The 18862-nt window shown below is 41.0% G+C and overlaps 1 protein-coding gene across 7 annotated transcripts in view; it reads right to left on the bottom strand.

Annotated features, from left to right (window-relative positions):
- FANCB (FA complementation group B) overlaps positions 1-18862 on the bottom strand; it is a 346913-nt gene that overhangs the window by 277423 nt on the left and 50628 nt on the right. The window contains exons 11-15 of one of the 7 annotated variants that reach the window (XM_061136008.1): positions 13289-13532; positions 8413-8500; positions 4347-4507; positions 3811-3934; positions 660-813 (exon numbers count right to left, since the gene is read on the bottom strand). In XM_061136008.1, coding sequence (XP_060991991.1) covers positions 8493-8500; positions 13289-13532 — 252 coding nt within the window. In that variant the 3' untranslated portion in view covers positions 660-813; positions 3811-3934; positions 4347-4507; positions 8413-8492. Of the gene's footprint in view, positions 1-659; positions 814-3810; positions 3935-4346; positions 4508-8412; positions 8501-13288; positions 13538-13757; positions 13850-18862 lie in introns of those variants that run through there. The other 6 variants (XM_061136009.1, XM_061136010.1, XM_061136014.1 and 3 more) reach the window with 6 other exon arrangements.

The raw sequence follows: 18862 nt of genomic DNA, 5'->3' as shown, positions 1-18862 counted from the left end.
ATCACTTTCTGATATATATTTGTGTTGTAGAGCAACGTCATGTTTGGTGGTGGTGGTGGTGGTGGTGGTTTGGTTGCTAAGTCGTGTCTGACTCTTTGCGACCCCATGGACTGTCGCCCACCAGGCTCCTCTGTCCATGGGATTTCCCAGGCAAGAATACTGGAGTGGGTTGCCATGCCCTTCTCCAGGAGATCTTCCTGACCCAGGGATCGAACCTGGGTCTCCTGCATTGCAGGCAGATTCTTTACTGCCTGAGCCCCCAGGGAAGCCCTGTCATGCTCCTTAAGAACACTCAAAACCAAGCATGCTAAGTCCATGGGCGCTGGTATCTGAGGGTCTACAGCTGCTGATTCAACATCTTTGAGAGGGTGGCACTGGTACCTCAAACATACCATGGGCATAACTGAATCCATGGTTTCCCCCACCCGCGCCCCCCACAGAGTGCTCCTCCTTCCATGTCACCTCGCCTCAGAGAGGGCACCAGCACCCCTCTTCTGCTCAAGTCGGGTTCATCCTCTCACTGATTCATCTGCCCACACAGTTGCAGAGCCCCTTCAATCCCACTGCACAATAGCTCTCAAATCCACTTCACATCACTATCCTTGTCCTGCAACAGCCCTCTCATTTTATAGTTCATTCTTTTTTAAGAAAAAATTTACCTATTTATTTGGCTATACTGGGTCTTAGGTGCAGCACTCAGTGTCTTCGATCTTTGATCTTCGTTGCAGCATGGAGAATCTTCATTGAGCATGCAAACTCTTAGCCGTGGAACGTGGGACCTGGTTCTCTCGCCAGGAATCAAACCCAGGCCCCCTGCATTGGGAGCACAGAGTCTTAGTCACTGGACCACCAGGGAAGTCGCTATAGCTCCTTCTGCGATCAAAGTCTTATAACTGTTCTCTTTGACTCGACACCGTGGCCCTCTGACCCAAGCCAGGGTGATCTTTCTAGAATGTAGTTTTGAGCATGGCATTCTGCTCCTTCACTTCTTTCAAAAGCTTTCTTCTGCCCACATGATACTTCCCAAGAGCCTCCATGCACTGGCCATTCTGACCACTCTGACCCCATCAACTACAGATCAACAAGCCTCTTGTGCTCTCTTTTTCTTGCCACCAAGTCCTCTACTCCTTCTCACACTCCTCAAATGCCTGGAGGCCTCATATAGCTTTCTTCTTGTTCTAGAAATTAGGAACTTCCATTTCTAACAATGTGCTAGATAAAAGAAAACACTAATCTGAAAGCCTGTGGTTCCAAAGGGTGTATACCCAGAGTAGAGGGCCTCTATTTGGCAGAATCTCTGGCTGAAGTTTATCAAATAAAGAAGGAGGAGAATTCCCTGGTCATGCAGTGGTTAAGCCTCATGCTTTCAAATTCATGAATTATCATCATATAATTAATAATGAGTATTATCATGATTATTATCAACATATCATTGTTCTTAGCAGGATTCACCGAACTCTTCTGTATTCTATTCTTCAAGATGAATAGAGGATAAAACGCAACTTTGTAAAAGCAATATTATGAAAGTCAAAACAGTGTAGCATAAAAATGTAGCTTTCAGCAGTCAAGGTATGAATTTCAAAACATCTAAAGGAATCAATACTGCCTGTTTTTGGACAATCCTTCTTAAATAAGGATTTGATAATTATGGTGAAGTTACAAGGTGGGGTTATATTTCCTGAAATCAGTTGGAAAATAGCTATTCTATGCTTCTATGAAGGATACAGCTATATGCTTTGGTTCAACTAAGCTGGGTTAAGAATTAGAACAAGGAGTCAAAAAACCAGGTATTCCTGAAAATAAGTTTTGATACTTGCAGAAACAGGCCAAGAAATAAATCCCAACCAGAGCTGAGATTTTGCTCAGAAAGAGATTAGGTGCCATGTTAACATAAAGACATTTATAAGATGTTGGTGCCAAATGTATAGATCAATATCCCTAAAAGACTTTCACTTAGACAAAATTTAAAGCAGGACACCCAAATATTTACCTCATCCACATGATATTTTAGTAAGATTCCCACAAAGTAACATAACCTTTCAATATATTCTAATTACAAAATGTACCCTTAAATAAGCAAGTAATTAGCTTGCTAGATAGGGATGCTTTCCATAAGGAATTTAATATGGAGAGATGTTTACATATTTGAGTATATTAGTTTGATAAACAATGCTCTGTAGCAATTCTTCCTGAAACTATTATATAACAGAATCCGTTGTCAGTCCAAGTCAGTCCTGGTTATTGATAATAAAACCATATACTGAGCATTGAAAAAAAAAAATCAGACTCATGTTTTCACTCCTGAGAGCAGGGGTTCAATCCCTGGTTGGGGAACTAAGACCCTGCAAACTGCGTGGCCAAAAATAAACAGAATAAAAAATAAACTACAGAAGCTGGACTAGCGTTGAGTTAAAGGTTAGGAAAGTCAAAGTGCAGGACATACTAGAGGGGGGATTCTGGGCTTCAAAGGAGTGGGGTGAGGAGAGCTTGAGAGAGATGGAGGGAGAGCCCTGAGAAGGAGCAGGGTAGAGACTGTGTTAGGAGAGTGTGAAGATGAAGGAGAGCCCAGTATCACAGTGACATGCTAAGTCTGAAAAGAAAGACCCCCACTGAGCAATTCCCGGTAATGCGGATGGCCCCTGCATGCTTCAGAAGCGGCGTGCCTGTGATGCAGTGTTGTATGGATCATCTTGACTGTCCTGATGGGCGTGTGCACACAGACCGTGCTGCCCTGTCTGACCAGGGGTGACAGGGGAACAGGCCACAGTGTGGACCGACCACAAGAAAATCAGGTGCACAGAAGAGTCTGGATGTCTTTAGTCAGCATGTTAGATTTTCTCCCACCCAAGGGACTGCAATTCAGGGCAGTTTACTTGACATCCAAGGAAAAAGAGGAGAAGAAACTCCTATAGGCAGCTGACCCTTATGTTAGTTATAGCTCATAGTAAAGTTAAAGGAGTGCTATGAAGTACATAGATGCTTCTGAGCAGGTAAATAAATGCAATAATAAATATGTTAAATATAAGTTAAAATGGATAAACTTATAGAAGGAGGGTGGTAAAAAGCATGCTGGATCATAGATATAAAGTAACATTACAAGGGACTGACGATAACCTAAAAAGATTGGTCTTTGGTTTCTGAAGACTTACCTTACCAAAAAAGGTAAACCGTTTCCAACAGGTGAGAGAAATAATGACATGGTTTTGATTCAAATTAGGGAGAAAGAGAGAAAGAAATGTGTGGAACAGAAGATGAGAGGTTGATTACCATTGTCCTAGAATTTTCACAATCTCTAATCTAGAAACTCAGGTAAACAAAATAAGGTTTTATATTCTAGCTTACATAATGGAATTTATATAATGAGTAGGTAAAAGCCATCAAGCTTGAGATGTCACAATTCAGGATATATTTTAATGTCAACAACAATCATTTCAGACATAAAAATGTAGTTTTCAAAGTCTAAAAAATATACTCTTTCACATGCAGTCCCAGAAACTATGTGTGAGAACATTTGGAGCTTACTGCCGACTCACTGGATTTTTATAAAGACTAACATCTTTCTAGGACTTCAATGCTAATTGGAATTTGAGAAAGCAATGTGAATGAATCCGTATGTAAAATATCAATACATCCTGAAACCCTAGGCAGAAGCAACACCCCCAGAAATTTGGCGGGACTGGGGGTGGGGTGGGGTTCAAGAATCCCAGAGTACTTGCTAATTAACTTGGATGTATTAGGATAAGTTAGAATACACTACAATAATAATTTCAAAATTCTCAGTAATATAGCACAAAAAAGATTGGTTCTTACTAATGCAAAGTCTAGCAGACCTGGAGACTGGGCGGGATTGCTGTTCTCCATTGGTGCAGTTTTCCATATCGCTTAGATATTACGGTTTCTCCATACCAATATACACTTCCATGGTTGCTGTGGTCTAGGATGACAGCATGAAAAATCATAAACAGGCTTCCACCCATAATCCCCATTTCAGTCACATGACTACACCTAACTGCAAGAGGCATGTGCTGAACAGGCCCCCCACCCCTTAGCACAGCCCCAGAAAAGACGAGCAATCTCAGTGGCAAATATTAGTATTGTTTGCTACAGAAATGTAGCAGATCTTTAGATTTTACTTGTATTTCCGTAGAAAAGATAAAATAAAAATGTGTCCAGGTATTTTCAAGCTCTTTCCCACCTTCCTCCTACTTGTTCCTTGCTTCAGTATGGTGTGACCAAGAAAAAAAACAAAAAGAAATAAAGACAGACTTCAAATAATTATTCGTTTTAATCCAATCCACAGTAGAGAAAGACTAAGCTTTCTTTCTACCTATTGCAAGGTTTCTCACCCTTGGCATTATTGATCTTTAGAGCTGGGCCATCCTTGCGAGTTGCCCTGTGTTGCAGAACATTTAGCAGCATCCCTGGTCTCGATCCACTGGATACCAATAGCATCTCTCCCACTTCAGTCTGGAGAACCAAAAATGTCTCTAGACACTGTTAAATGTCCCTGGGGGGTAAAATTACTACCGGTTAAGAACTGCTTTTCTATTTGCTTCTCTGGACCTCTAGAAGTGTTCAGATCATTTAACATATAATAGGACTCAGTACTAAGGAAGGGGAGAAACAGACCAAAGATAATACACTTTCTTTCAGATGTACCATGGAGACTTTAGGCAAATCTCAGAACCTTTCTTTGTCTAATCTATAAAGTGGGGAGAATAGTGTTACCTGGTTCACAAGGTTTTTTTGTAGGAATTGAATGAGACACTAAATAGCCCATGCTTTTCTCTCTGTCTCGGGAAACTACTTTTTTATATATCCAGTTCAAGCACATACATGGAACCTATCTTGACTTTCTGTTCTGTTCTGTCTCTTTGCATACTTCTGTGAGAGTTCTTCACTGTGTTGATTAACCATTATTATCATTAGGCCCTCTATTATCTATAGGTGACCTGTCTGGGAAACTTAGCCATCAGGACAGGAGTTGGAAACGAACAAGTGAAGAAAAGGCCTATAAATGGTTGTTGAGGGACTAAATTCCCAATTTCAGACAGAAGTCAAACAAGCTCCTCATGATCGGGTTTCCCAACATCACCTTAGGTTAGGAATCCCAAATTACATGGGATGAGGACAGGGAAGGTATTAATACAGGCAAGACCAGCGTTAGCAATAAGTGACAGGTGACAGTCTGACATTAAAAGAGGACATTAAAGGGCAGACATTAATTAACAAATACAAACCGCTGCTCTGGAGAGTAAGCAGTCATACACATCACAATAACCCCTTAGCTGCATTACACTGTCAGTGTATAATAATTGACATCCCTAATAATGACTCTGACATTTTAAAAAATGCTAATTTCTGCTCAGCATGTTCTATTTTAAAAACTCAGAGTAGTATGCAAGGCATTTGAGAAAGATTTCCATCACAGACTTATAAAACATGCTATTTGCAATGTATCTTAGAGCTTATCTGTTTTCTATATGAAGAAAGTTCTGGAAAGGTGAAGTACACTTGTCCAAGGTCAGGTGCCCAGAGAGGCAGGAATAGAACTAAAATCTTAGCTTGCTGACTCCATGGAAAACTCCTTTTCCAGTACATCTTCAAAATTATAAATATATTTCCTTAATTTATTATAATAGCCAAGTTTAATATTTGGCAACTCGGTAAGGGTACAATTCAACTATTTGGAATATTCTTGCACTGGTCCTTATTGAGCCTTTGTGTTGCTCAAAAAGGAAATCATAGTTTAAATCTGGTAGATGGGTCAAATGAAAGAGAAAGCATGATGCTTGACTCAGTAATTGAACTTTCTAGAAGAGAAGGGAAGTTTTACATGTAAGAAGTCAGAACAATGCAAAGTGGTGTGGAGGGTGGCAATGAATCTGAGTGTGTAGAAACTAAATCTAGATGCTCTGGGAATTAAGAGACATCAACCCATGGCATGTGGTCAAGGATGGTCAAGATGGGGTGGGACAGGTCATCTGAGTTGGATGTTCCAGATGCAGAGAACAATGTTAGAAAACACTAGAAGGGGCTGGAAGCCTAGATCACATTTTCTAAATCATTCACTCGAACAGGTTATCTAACAGTTATGAATTATTTATGAAGATGGAGGGGGTGGTTACAGGAAATATTAAAAATTTAACCTGCCCTGGAAAATCTAAATTGAAGAGAGAATAAATAAAATGACCCAATTGTTCTAGACTAGCACTGTCTGATAGAAATATAATACATGTTACATGTATAATTTAAAATTTTCTAGCAGTCCTATTAAAAAAAGTAAAAAGCAGATTAAATTCACTTTTAAAATATATCTTATCTAACTCAATACATATAAAATATTATTTCAGTATGTACTCTCTATATAAAAATTATTAATGTCATATTTTACATTTTTTTACTAAATCTCTGAAATCTAACATGCAGTCCACACTTACAGCATACCTCAATTTGGATGTTAAACTCATCAGAAATAATCTGCACTTAGATTCTATAAAATTTACAATTGAAAAGATGAATTCACCTACCCAAGCAGTTGCAAATACATATACATAAAAGTTTCCCCATAACTTAATCAAATACTAAAAATCATTTCCTGTTAATATTCCCATCCACATTGACAAAAGTGCTTCAGTTCTTAAATTTAAAAACAAATCAGATAAAACTAAATAAACTAAAAGTGGCTATGCTTTCGGCTCTGCAGGTCTAGATGTGGGTGTCAGGAGTGGGAAGCAGAGCAGCCAGGTGACCTGGGGCCCTTGGATGGCTGACTCAGAGTGCCTGGAGGGAGCCTCTACGTATAGAGTTAGCACAGCAAAGGGTGTCACCCTCTCCTACTCGCCAAGAAGAAAGGAGATATCAAGATAAAAATAGATCTCCAGGGAGACTAATCTGCAACAGAACAGAGAAAACAAAAGAGAAAAAAGCAAAGTCAGGAAGACCAAGGAACAGCTCACTGTAATAAGTAAAATGTGAGATAATGAGGACTAGAGCTGGAAGTGGGAAGGAGTTGATGTGAGAGGCTGTTTGTTAAACACAAGAACTGACAGGACTGAAGAATAGATGGGACATAGAAGAAGGGCCATCCGCTGAAGAAGTCAGAGGGACCTGGGTTTTGTTTCCTGGTTTTGTGTTTTGTTTGGGTTTTTGTTCTGTGTTTTTTCTCTATTCTCTCTTCTATGAGGATTAACAGGAAAAATTATAGTCCAGAGCAGTTCCCAGGAGCTCATGGATTCTTGAGATGGAACGCCGGGGAAAGCAAAGGGTCTATTGTTAGGAATGAAAGAGAAAAGAGGAGGGGAGGGGAGGAAAGGGGGGAGGAGACATAGAAGGAGAAGCGATGAATTCTGAATTTAGGATTTACCAACAAATAAATAGATCAAACCATCTGAGTGACAGAGATCAATTCATTTCCAGGGACAGAGAAGCCTTCAAAGGAATGTCTCCAATGTGGTAAGCGACTGAACCAGACAGGTTAGGGGTCTGTTCCAGGGCCTCATTCACTTGGTCAACATTTACTGAGACAAAGGCCTCAGTGTGTGCATTCTAGATTCAAGTGAGGTGAACCACCCTGGGAGAGAGCCCTGTTAGGATCTCAGCCAGGACTAAAGCTCAGATATCCTCTGTCCACAGCAGAGTCATGCCCTGTGTCACTGGCAGGGTTCTGGCTTCAGAGATGGGTCAGTCTAAATCATATTCTTTCCACTTGATGATTCATTTGCCACCTCTAACAATGCTCTTCAAGGAAGATCTTACTGTTACTATCAACAGCAAAGTAATTAGATTCATATCTTAAAGGGAAAAGAGAAGATGGGGCTGTGGAGAGGTGGGATGACAAATCTTCTTCATGGTAGAGATGGTGCTAAAGGCAGCACAGGACTTGGGAGAGGGAAGTTAGTGTTAGTCTCTCGTCCATTAGCTGATACAAAAAGATGGGTGTGGAGGTATAGAAATGACATAAATTATGATGCAAGAAAATCCAGAGGACATCCAATTCAATATGAACAGATGGCATGTTATACCATTTAATTTTGGAGAGGAATAGTGTTCAAACTGAATTAGGATAGAATGGTCTAACTTTGTAACTTCTCTTTGCATAGAAATGTCATAATATTTTTCCACTAAGGATCAATGGGACCACCATATTTTCACTTGCTCCAAATAGATTTCCATTCTACCCTGGTGAACAGTTGTGATTTTTCATTTGTTAGTTATGAAACTTCTATTTCCTCTGCTTTGTAATTTGGAGGAATGTTTAGTATTCTGAGTTCAAACTGTGAAATACAATAGAGAAAATTACCCATCTTGGAAATGTAATTCCTTTTATTGCATAGCTGACTTTTTAAAAAAGAACTTTAAAGGAACAATCTATTCATTAAATTTAACCATTTGCATAAAACAAGGCTTTACCTCAATTTAGTCTTTCTTTCCAAATTTTTCATAAAAGGTAAAATTCAGTCTCATTAACTCCACACTTCTCTCCGTGATATTCAAGATTCTGAAATCAGAGAACCATAGAGCATGCAGTAAGAAAAAGCAGTTGCCTGGCGTGTCTTTCTTCCCTCTTCATCTGACATCTCCTACAAATCATTTATGTGAACTCCTCTGCACCCTTACAAAACCTCTACTCTTTTGGAGAAATCTACTTGTGTTTTTCTTATGTATGAACACATCTGATTGTGCCAGACCTTCAGGGAAAGACCTTCATGCACATCTTTGTATCTCCGGAGAGTACCTGTAACTGGTCTAGGAAGCATCCGGAGAAATATTTCTGTAAGAAATAAAGAATGGATGTATAAATGATCAAGCAAACGAACTGGAAGAACTGGATTCGATCTTCAGGTGGTAATATTCAGTTGGAACTCTTACCACCTTGAGCAACTCACTCCACCTCTCAATTTCCTTATCATAATAAAGAGAAATAGTGGACTGCCCAGTGAACTTGTAGGACACTGGAAAGTACCACATTTGATAATGTGTGAAAACTCTTGACAAATGGTAATGCACTATGCAAATATTAGTTACTAACTGGTGTCTGGATAGGGACATAAAAACCTAGCCAAGTAGAGGACATACATAGAAAGTAAATTCCACATGTCTGGGAATGATGCCATTGTTGACTCAGATCCCAAAGCAAAATCCTAAGAAACATCCTTTATTCCTCCTTCTCCTTCACTCCTAACACCCAATTAGGACCAGTGTCACCTGTTTCACCATCACAGAAGACAATACAGACATGAACAATTATACATTCAAGGCTCTACCCCTGCTGGTAACAGCAAGTCCACTTCCTCCCTCCATGTCACATCTCCCCACAATTGACCACAGCCTCCAGGGCCTTACCCAATTCCAGAAGTGGGACCAGGACACAAAGTATGGTATTAATTTTTCATACAAACGCTCTCTGGAGAAACAAGTAGAGAACGGCTTTCTGTCAGAGTTCTCCCACAATTTTGCAGTTGTAAACAAGTTCCGTACAGTTGACTTCTGCTGGAAAGTCTGGTCAACAGCCCATCTCAGGCTACAAGGATTGCCACATCATGGACCGTAATAGCTCGCGAGGTTAGGTCTGGAGGAGCCTCCAGCTAAAGCCATAGACTATGCCTAAACCAGCCCTTCTCCATAAACTCCAAAACCTGCCCTGGTCTCTGTTCACAAGCCCCCTTTCCTCACTCATTGTATTTATAGGGTCCCATTGTCTGTCTCTACCACTGGTTTGCAGAAGAGATCTTTCTGGCCCAAGTTTATAAGTCTTCCTAACTTTGAATCTTGGGAAGCACATATGCAGTTCCCACATGTCTTCCCACACAGAATATAGGTGCTTTCTCCTCTTATATTTACATCACCAAAGGAGTCAGTAGCTTTTACACAACAATGAACATCAGTTTCAAGGGTATCACCCACCTTGGGCACTCCATTCAGTATCTGTCTTAACATGCGATCTATTACACAAGCAATCACAAAGTTCTGCCCTTTTCAATGCCAAAATGTTTCCCAATTCCCTTGATTTGCGTTGCCACCACCTTGTTCAGGCCACATCTTTCACCTGGATTGTTGTGGTGGCTTCCTCACATTGCCTGCTTTGTAGTGCTCTGGTCCAATTCTATATCCCAAACAGTAACCAGAATACTCTTTCCAAATGCAAATCAGATCTTGTCACCTCCTGCTTCAACACAAGTCAGATGCTTCCCACTGACCTCCTAGTGAACCCCTTGACGTGATTTTACAAGACCATCATGATCTGGTCACTATGTATAATACTTCTTCAGCATTATGTGATATCTTCCTCTGCCTCCCCCACTGCTCACTAATCATCCCATTCCTTCTTTCCTAGCCCTATGCTCCCATTTCCCCAAAGGAGTTTCTTGTTGCCTCCTTGACCTCCCTGACCTAACTTTGAAGGAAGAGAGAAGAAAACAAAATATGTTTTCTTCCTGATGAGGAAGAAAACAAAAATATCAGGTTGTTCTCATTGCTTTTCATTTTGAGAAATCTCTAATTTTTCTAATAAGTCTCTCTGAGTTTCTCCTGAATAAGCTGGAGGTAGGAGGTGGGCACTGAACCAACCACTTATGTGATTCAGTCATCACCTGCCAAGAGAGTGACTAGACATTTGACACCTGTTGGTCTCTGCTCTGGGGGCTTCATGGGACACCCCAGACAATAAGAAAAGCCCCCACTTAATATCACGTGACATTAGTTTAACATGGCCTGGTTATGTGACTACACGAATTTAGCAGACTAAAAGAGAACCTTCTGGAATAATCATCTGTTTAAATAATTAGGTCATGTATATACCACATTCAATGTTTTATCTTATTCTGTTATGTTCTATGTCATGTCATGAAAGTATAAGTGTTACTCTCTCAGTAGTGTCTGACTCTTTGTGACCCCATGGACTGTGGCCCCCCAGGGTCCTTTGTTCATGGAATTCTCCCGGCAAGAATAACAGAGTGGGTAGCCATTCCCTTCTCCGGAGGATCTTCTGACCCAGGGATTGAACTCAGGTCTCCCACATTGCAGGTAGATTCTTTACCATCTGAGCCACCAGGGAAGTCCCATGTCATGGCAACTGTCATCATCATTTGTCAACTGTATGACAGAGGGTTAATCTGTTAGATGGCAGCATTTTCGGCATATACATATATATTGAAAACATGAAATTAGATAGATGTCTTTTTCCCTGTTTTACTGGCTTTTATCAAGCTTATACCCTCAGTATGGGGCTTCACTTTTCATGTGATTTTTTTTTTTCCTCTCTCAAGGGTTTTCTGTAATTGAGGCATATAACCTACTACTGGATTGTGGTAAAATTGTAGTATATTTCAACTAAATTGATGAGGCAGTTTCTTATCTAAATAATATTTTGGCCATTGTAGGCATTATGGAATTTTGAGACTCAAAGCTGCTTATGGTAAAAATATCAATTTTCTGTATATGCATTTATCTTTATAGCAATAAAAGAAATTTGTAACAGATCAAAACAATTATACTTTAGTAAAGCAATGAATAGAATATTTTAGGTACTCCAAATATCTATATCTGAATTTCTAGATCAGTATTAATTTTGAAAAATGTTCTCTTTTGTCTTGACGTATTTGTGGAATTCATTTTTTTGAAGGGGATTTCATAGCTAACGAAAGAATGCATGCAAAAAAAGCATTTTTAAAACTTTTAAATTTGAGTTCCTGTATGTGCTTAGTCAATCAGTTGTGTCCAACTCTTTTGCAACCCCATGGCCTGTAGCCCACCAGGCTCCTCTGTCCATGAAATTTTCCAGGCAAGAATATTGGAGTGGGTTGCCATTTCCTTCTCCATGGGATCTTCCTGACCCAGGGATCAAACCCACATCTCCTGCATTGCAGGCAGATTCTTTACCATCTGAGCCACCAGGGAAGCCCTGAGTTTCCATATAGAGTTCCTGTATACCAGTGCTCCAAACTCTTCTTATGTTAACATCTTATATAACTGTAACAAAATGCATTTTAGTAATAAAATACTATTTTATGTAAAAATTTAGACAGCTGAGATTATTGCCATCTACTTTTTCAGTTGTCTTTTCTAGATTTAACCTTCAAGGAGGTAAAATCTAGGTCTAATTGAATTTGCACCCTAACAAATGCTATTTATTACCACTTCCTTGCATTGAATAGTTCAGTTAATTTTTATATTAAATTCTATTAGGTTTTATTCATGTATGTGACCTCCAAGGATCACATTTTTATTCTGTACCTCCTATTGATTAAATTCTTAAAAGTCCATGGCCTCAATGAGCTTCCTTTCTAGTTGGGAAACAAACAAACCAAAAAGAACGAATGAGATGGGAAATTATAATTCCCACATGATGGGTATTATAATACAATAAAATTAGTACAATGGTTGTGGGAATATATAAAACATGACTCTAACCTAGTCTTGAGGGATCAGCAAAGACTTTTCCCATCAACTGGCTTTAAATTGTGACACAAAGGAGAATTAGGACGTATACCAGTAAGGAATGGAGGGAAGATTACGCCAGGCTAGGGAATAAGATGGGGGAAGGCTGCGAGGGGAGCCTGGATAGGGAGAGAGGAAGAAAGAGATATTGATTGATTAGTATTTGCAAGAAAGGGAAAATAAATAAGAGTATAGGACTAGGAAAGAAGGAATGGGATGATTAGTGAACAGTGGGGGAGGCAGAGGAGGATGCCACATAATGCTGAAGAAGTATTATACATAGTGACCAGATCATGATGGTCTTGTAAAATCATGTCAAGGGGTTCACTAGGAGGTCAGTGGGAAGCATCTGACTTGTATTGAACCAGGAGGTGACAAGATCTGATTTGCATTTGGAAAGAGTATTCTGGTTACTGTTTGGGATATAGATTGGACCAGAGCACTACAAAGCAGGCAATGTGAGGAAGCCACCACAACAATCCAGGTGAAAGATGTGGCCTGAACAAGGTGGTGGCGACACAAATGAAGGGAATTGGGAAACATTTTGGCATTGAAAGGAATTGGGAAACATTTTGCCCTTTTTTTGGCATTGAAAAGGGCAGAACTTTGTGATTGCTTGTGTAATAGATCGCCTGTTAAGGCAGATGTTGAATGGAGCGCCCAAGGTGGGTGATATACTCTTGAAACTCATTTTCACTGTTGTGTAAAAGCTACTGAACTCCTTTCGTGATGTAAATATAAGAAGAGAAGGCAGCACTATTCAGCTTGAGAAGACTTGTGGGAACTGCATACCAGCTTTAAGATTCAAAGGGAAGGAGATATAGGGGAATCATAGGAAGTCATTTCTCACCTTGGTCCTGGAATGTGGCAGGGCGAAGGCCTCCAAAGAGCTCATGCAAACAAGAGATGAGATGAAGAGCCTGTAGTTGGGCCAGCTGCCTGGACAGAGGTACCAATAGCCAGACTGTGCTAAAGCCAGGCTCTTTGTCTTGAATCTCCACGTCAGGAGCAAGCCAGCACAGCAGAGCAAGTGGAAGTCCAGAATACTGTCTACTTCCCTTCCTCACAGTGGTCTGCATGACTAGGGTCCCAGCCTGAGCTGTGAAGAGAGGAAATCTTTGAATTAAAGGAGAGATTGATGGTTTACATTTTAAACGTAAATGCACTCATCTTGTTTGACAAAATAGATACTATAAAAGGATCATCAATGAAAAAATCTTATTCCGAACTCTGTTTCAATCACCTAATTCTTCATAAGGGGTAATTTTATTAGTTTCTGAATGAGTTTCTTCTGGCTACTGAATCAGACTACCACAAACCTGGCTCCTGGCATCCTTTGACCTCGGCTGCATCACTCTACTCTCTGCCCTCATGGCCACACTGCCTTCTCTTCTCTTCATGCCTGCAATCACTGAAACAGACACAGGTTCCAGAGATTAGGAACTAGCTCTATCTGTTGTTGCTGCTGTTTAGTCGCTAACTCCTATCCGACTCTTTTCCAACCCTATGGACTGTAGCCCACCAGGTTCCTCTGTCCATGGGATTTCCCAGGAAAAAATACTGGACTGTGTTGCCATTTCCTACTCCAAGAGATCTTCCCGACCCAGGGATGAAACCTGCATCTCCTGCATTAACAGGAGGATTGTTTACCACTGAGCCACCAGGGAAACCCAGGAACGCAAGAGACTCAGGTTCAATCCCTGGGATGGGAAGATACCCTGGAGAAGGAAATGGCTATCCACCCCAGTATTCTTGCCTGGAGAATGCCATGGACAGAGAAGCCTAGAGGGCTATGGTCCATGGGGTAACAAAGAGTCAGACACAACTGAGCGACTGAGCACACACACATAAGCAACTACAAGTCTCTTGGGTTTTTGGACCCAATTTCAAAGTGTGGGGGTGGTGGTTTCCACACACCCCCAAGAAACAATTCTCTGGACAACTACTGGGTGTCTTATACTGTGTCCTCCCACATCAGATGCCAGTCACAAGCCCAAGTTATTAGACTTTTGTACAGAGAAGGAAATGGCAACCCACCCCAGTATTCTCTCCTGGAGAATCCCATGAACAGAGGAGCCCGGCAGGCTACAGTCCATGGGATTGCAAGAGTCAGACATGACTTAGTGACTAAACCAACAACACAATTATTATTCCTCTTACCAACCAGTTATATATCAGATGTTCCCATGACCCCCTCCTTGGGTTCCATGAGTTTGCTAGAGCAGCTCACAGAACTCAGGAAACCCATTTACTCCCTGGTGGTTTAGATGCTAACTCACGTCCAACTCTTGCAACCCCATGGACTATAGCCTGCCAGGCTCCTCTGTCCACCGGATTCTCCAGGCAGAATATTGGAGTGGGTTGCCATGTCCTTCTCCAGTTTACTCCCTAGCTTACCAATTTATTATAAAAGGATACAACTCGGGAACAGCCAGGTGAAGGAAACACATATGGCAAGGTATAGGGGAAGGGCACAGAGCTTCTTTGCCCTCTTCAGGTGCCACCTGTCCCAAATTCCCACATGTTCACCAACCTGCAAGCTCCCCAAACCCTGGAGTCTTCATTAGGTAGGCATGGTTGATATAATCACTGGCTACTGGCAAAGGAACTCAATCTCCAGCCCCTCCTCTACAGGGGAGGGTGTTGGAGGTAGGGCTGAACCTTCCAACCCTCTAATCACAAGGATGGCTCCACTGACAACCAGCCCCCATCCTTAAGTGCAGTCCAAAGGTCACCTCATTAACTTAGCAAAACACACCACTGGATCTCTCTTTACAGGGAATTCCAAAGAATTGAAAGGAGAGATAAAAATAGCAAGGAGAGATAAGGAAGCCTTCTTCAGTGATCAGTGCTAAGAAACAGAGGAAAACAAACAAATGGGAAAGACTAGAGATCTCTTCAAGAAAATTAGAGATATCAAGGGAACATTTCATGCAAAGATGGGCACAATAAAGGACAGAAATGGTATGGACCTAACAGAAGCAGAAGATATTAAGAAGAGGTGGCAAGAACACACACAGAAGAACTATACAAAAAAGATGTTCATGACCCAGATAACCATGATGGTGTGATCACCCACCTAGAGCCAGACATCCTGGAATGCAAAGTCAAGTGGGCCTTAGGAAACATCACTATGAACAAAGCTAGTGGAGGTGATAGAATTCCAGCTGAGCTATTGCAAATCCTAAAAGATGATGGTGTGAAAGTACTGCACTCAATATGCCAGCAAATTTGGAAAACTCAGCAGTGGTCACAGGACTGGAAAAGGTCAGTTTTCATTCCAATCCCAAAGAATGGCAATGCCAAAGAATGTTCAAACTACCACACAATTGCACTCATCTCACATGCTAGCAAAGTAATACTCAAAATGCTCAAAGCCAAGCTTCAACAGTACAGGAACCATGAACTTCCAGATGTTCAAGCTGGATTTAGAGAAGGCAGAGGAACCAGAGATCAAATTGCCAACATCCATTGGATGTTTGAAAAAGCAAAAGAGTTCCATAAAAAAAATCTCTGTTTTATTGATGACGCCAAAGCCTTTGACCATGTGAATCACAACAAACTGTGGAACATTCTTAAAGAGATGGGAATACCAGACCACCTGACCTGCCTCTTGAGAAATCTGTATGCAGGTCAGGAAGCAACAGTTAGAACTGGACATTGAAAAGCAGACTGGTTCCAAATTGGGAGAGTAGTACGTCAAGGCTGTATATTGTCACCCTGTTTATTTAACTTATATGCAGAGTACATCATATGAAATGCCGGACTGGATGAATCACAAGCTGGAATCAAGATTGCCAGGAGAAATATCAATAACCTCAGATATACACATGATACCACCCTTATGGCAGAAAGCGAAGAACTAAAGAGCCTCTTGATGAAAGTATAAAAGTTGGCTTAAAACTCAACATTCAGAAAACTAAGATCATGGCATCTGGTCCCATCAGTTCACTTCAGTTGCTCAGTTGTGTCCGACTCTTCACGACCCCATGGACCACAGCGTGCCAGGCCTCCCTGTCCATCACCAACTCCCAGAGTTTACTCACATTCATCTCCATTGAGTCGGTGATGTCATCCAACCATCTCATCCTCTGTCATCCCCTTCTCCTCCTGCCCTCAATCTTTCCCAGCATCAGGGTCTTTTCAAATGAGTCAGCTCTTTGCATCAGATAGCCAAAGTATTGGAGTTTCAGGACATCAGTCCTTCCAATGAACACTCAGGACTGATTTCCTCTAGGATAGACTGGTTGGATCTCCTTGCAGTCCAAGGGACTCTCAAGAGTCTTCTCCAACACCACAGTTCAAAAGCATCAATTCTTCAGTGTTCAGTTTTCTTTATAGTCCAACTCCACATACACACATGTCTACTGGAAAAACCACAGCCTTGACTAGACGGACCTTTGTTGGCAAAGTAATGTCTCTGCTATTAAATATGCTGTCTAAGTTGGTCATAACTTTCCTTCCAAGGGGTAAGTGTCTTTTAATTTCATGGCTGCAGTCACCATCTGCAGTGATTTTGGAGCCCCCCAAAAATAAAATCTGACACTTTTTCCACTGTCTCCCTATCTATTTCCCATGAAGTGATGGGACTGGATGCCATGATCTTAACTTTCTGAATGTTGAGCTTTAAGCCAACTCTTTCACTCTCCTCTTTCACTTTCATCAAGAGGCTCTTTAGTTCTTCTTCACTTTCTGCCATAAGAGTGGTGTCATCTGCATATCTGAGGTTATTGATATATCTCCCGGCAATCTTGATTCCAGCTTGTGCTTCATCCAGTCCAGCATTTCTCATGATGTACTCTGCATATAAGTTAAATAAACAGGGTGACAATATACAGCCTTGACGTACTCCTTTCCCAATTTGGAACTAGTCTGTTTTTCTATGTCCAGTTCTAACTGTTGCTTCCTGACCTGCATACAGATTTCTCAAGAGGCAGGTCAGGTGGTCTGGTATTCCCATCTCTTTAAGAATTTGCCACAATTTATTGTGATCCACACAGTCAAAGGCTTTGGTATAGTCAATAAAGCAGAAATAGATGGGTTTTTTTGAACTCTCTTGCTTCTTCTATGATCCAGCAGATGATGGCAATTTGATCTCTGGTTCCTCTGCCTTTTCTCATCACTTCATAGCAAATAGATGGGTAAGCAGTGGAAACAGTAAGAGACTTTATTTTGGGGGGCACCATAGTCACTGCAGACGGTGACTGCAGTCATGTAATTAAAAGACGCTTGCTCCTTGGAAGAAAAGCTATGACCAAACTAGACAGCATATTAAATAGCAGAGACATTACTTTGCCAACAAAGGTCCGTCTAGTCAAGGCTATGGTTTTTCCAGTAGACATGTATGTATGTGGAGTTGGACTATAAAGAAAACTGAACACTGAAGAATTGATGCTTTTGAACTGTGGTGTTGGAGAAGACTCTTGAGAGTCCCTTGGACTGCAAGGAGATCCAACCTGTCCATCCTAGAGGAGGTCAGTCCTGAGTGTTCATTGGAAGGACTGATGTCCTGAAACTCCAATACTTTGGCTATCTGATGCAAAGAGCTGACTCATTTGAAAAGACCCTGATGCTGGGAAAGATTGAGGGCAGGAGGAGAAGGGGATGACAGAGGATGAGATGGTTGGATGGCATCACTGACTTGATGGACATGAGTTTGAGGAAGCTCCAGGAGTTGGTGATGGATAGTGAACTGTGGCGTGTTGCAGTCCACGGGGTTGCAAAGAGTTGGATATAAGTGAAAAACTGAACTGAACTTACAGGAAATTCCAAGGATTTTAGGAGCTCTGTGCCAAAAATGAGGCTTATGTTCATGCTAAATCACTTCATTCCCTTTCGACTCTTTGTGACTCAATGGACAATATCCTGCCAGCCTCCTGTGTCCATGACATTCTCCAGGCAAGAATACTAGAATGGGTTGCCATTTCCTTTTCCAATGGATCTTCCCAACCCAGGGAGCAAACCCACATTTCATTATGTTTCCTGCATTGGCAGGTGGGTTCTTTACCATTAGCACCACCTGGGAAGCCTGCAAGAAATGAGGATGAAGACTAAATACAGTTGACCCTTGAACAATGCAAGGGTTATGGGCACTAACTCTTCAAAGTCAAAAATCAGAGTGTAACTTATAGTCATCCTTCCATATCCTTGTTTCTGAATTCTCGGATTCAACCAACCAAGGATCACGTAATACTGCAGTGTTTACTATTGAAAAAAATCCTAGTATAAGTGGACCCTTGAGGTCTAAACCTATGTTGTTCAAAGGTCAAGTGTACATACACACACACACACACACACACACATATATATATATATATATACATTTCTTATTATATATCACAACATCACAAGTAAGGAGTTTTAACTCAAGGGTAACACTAACACTAAAATAATAGACACTTGAGAATTTATCATGTGGTACCAG

Source organism: Dama dama, chromosome X, assembly GCF_033118175.1.
Source record: "Dama dama isolate Ldn47 chromosome X, ASM3311817v1, whole genome shotgun sequence".
NCBI lineage: Eukaryota > Metazoa > Chordata > Mammalia > Artiodactyla > Cervidae > Dama > Dama dama.
The sequence above is the reverse complement of the archived record's forward strand: the minus strand, read 5'-3'. Positions and strand labels throughout refer to the sequence as shown.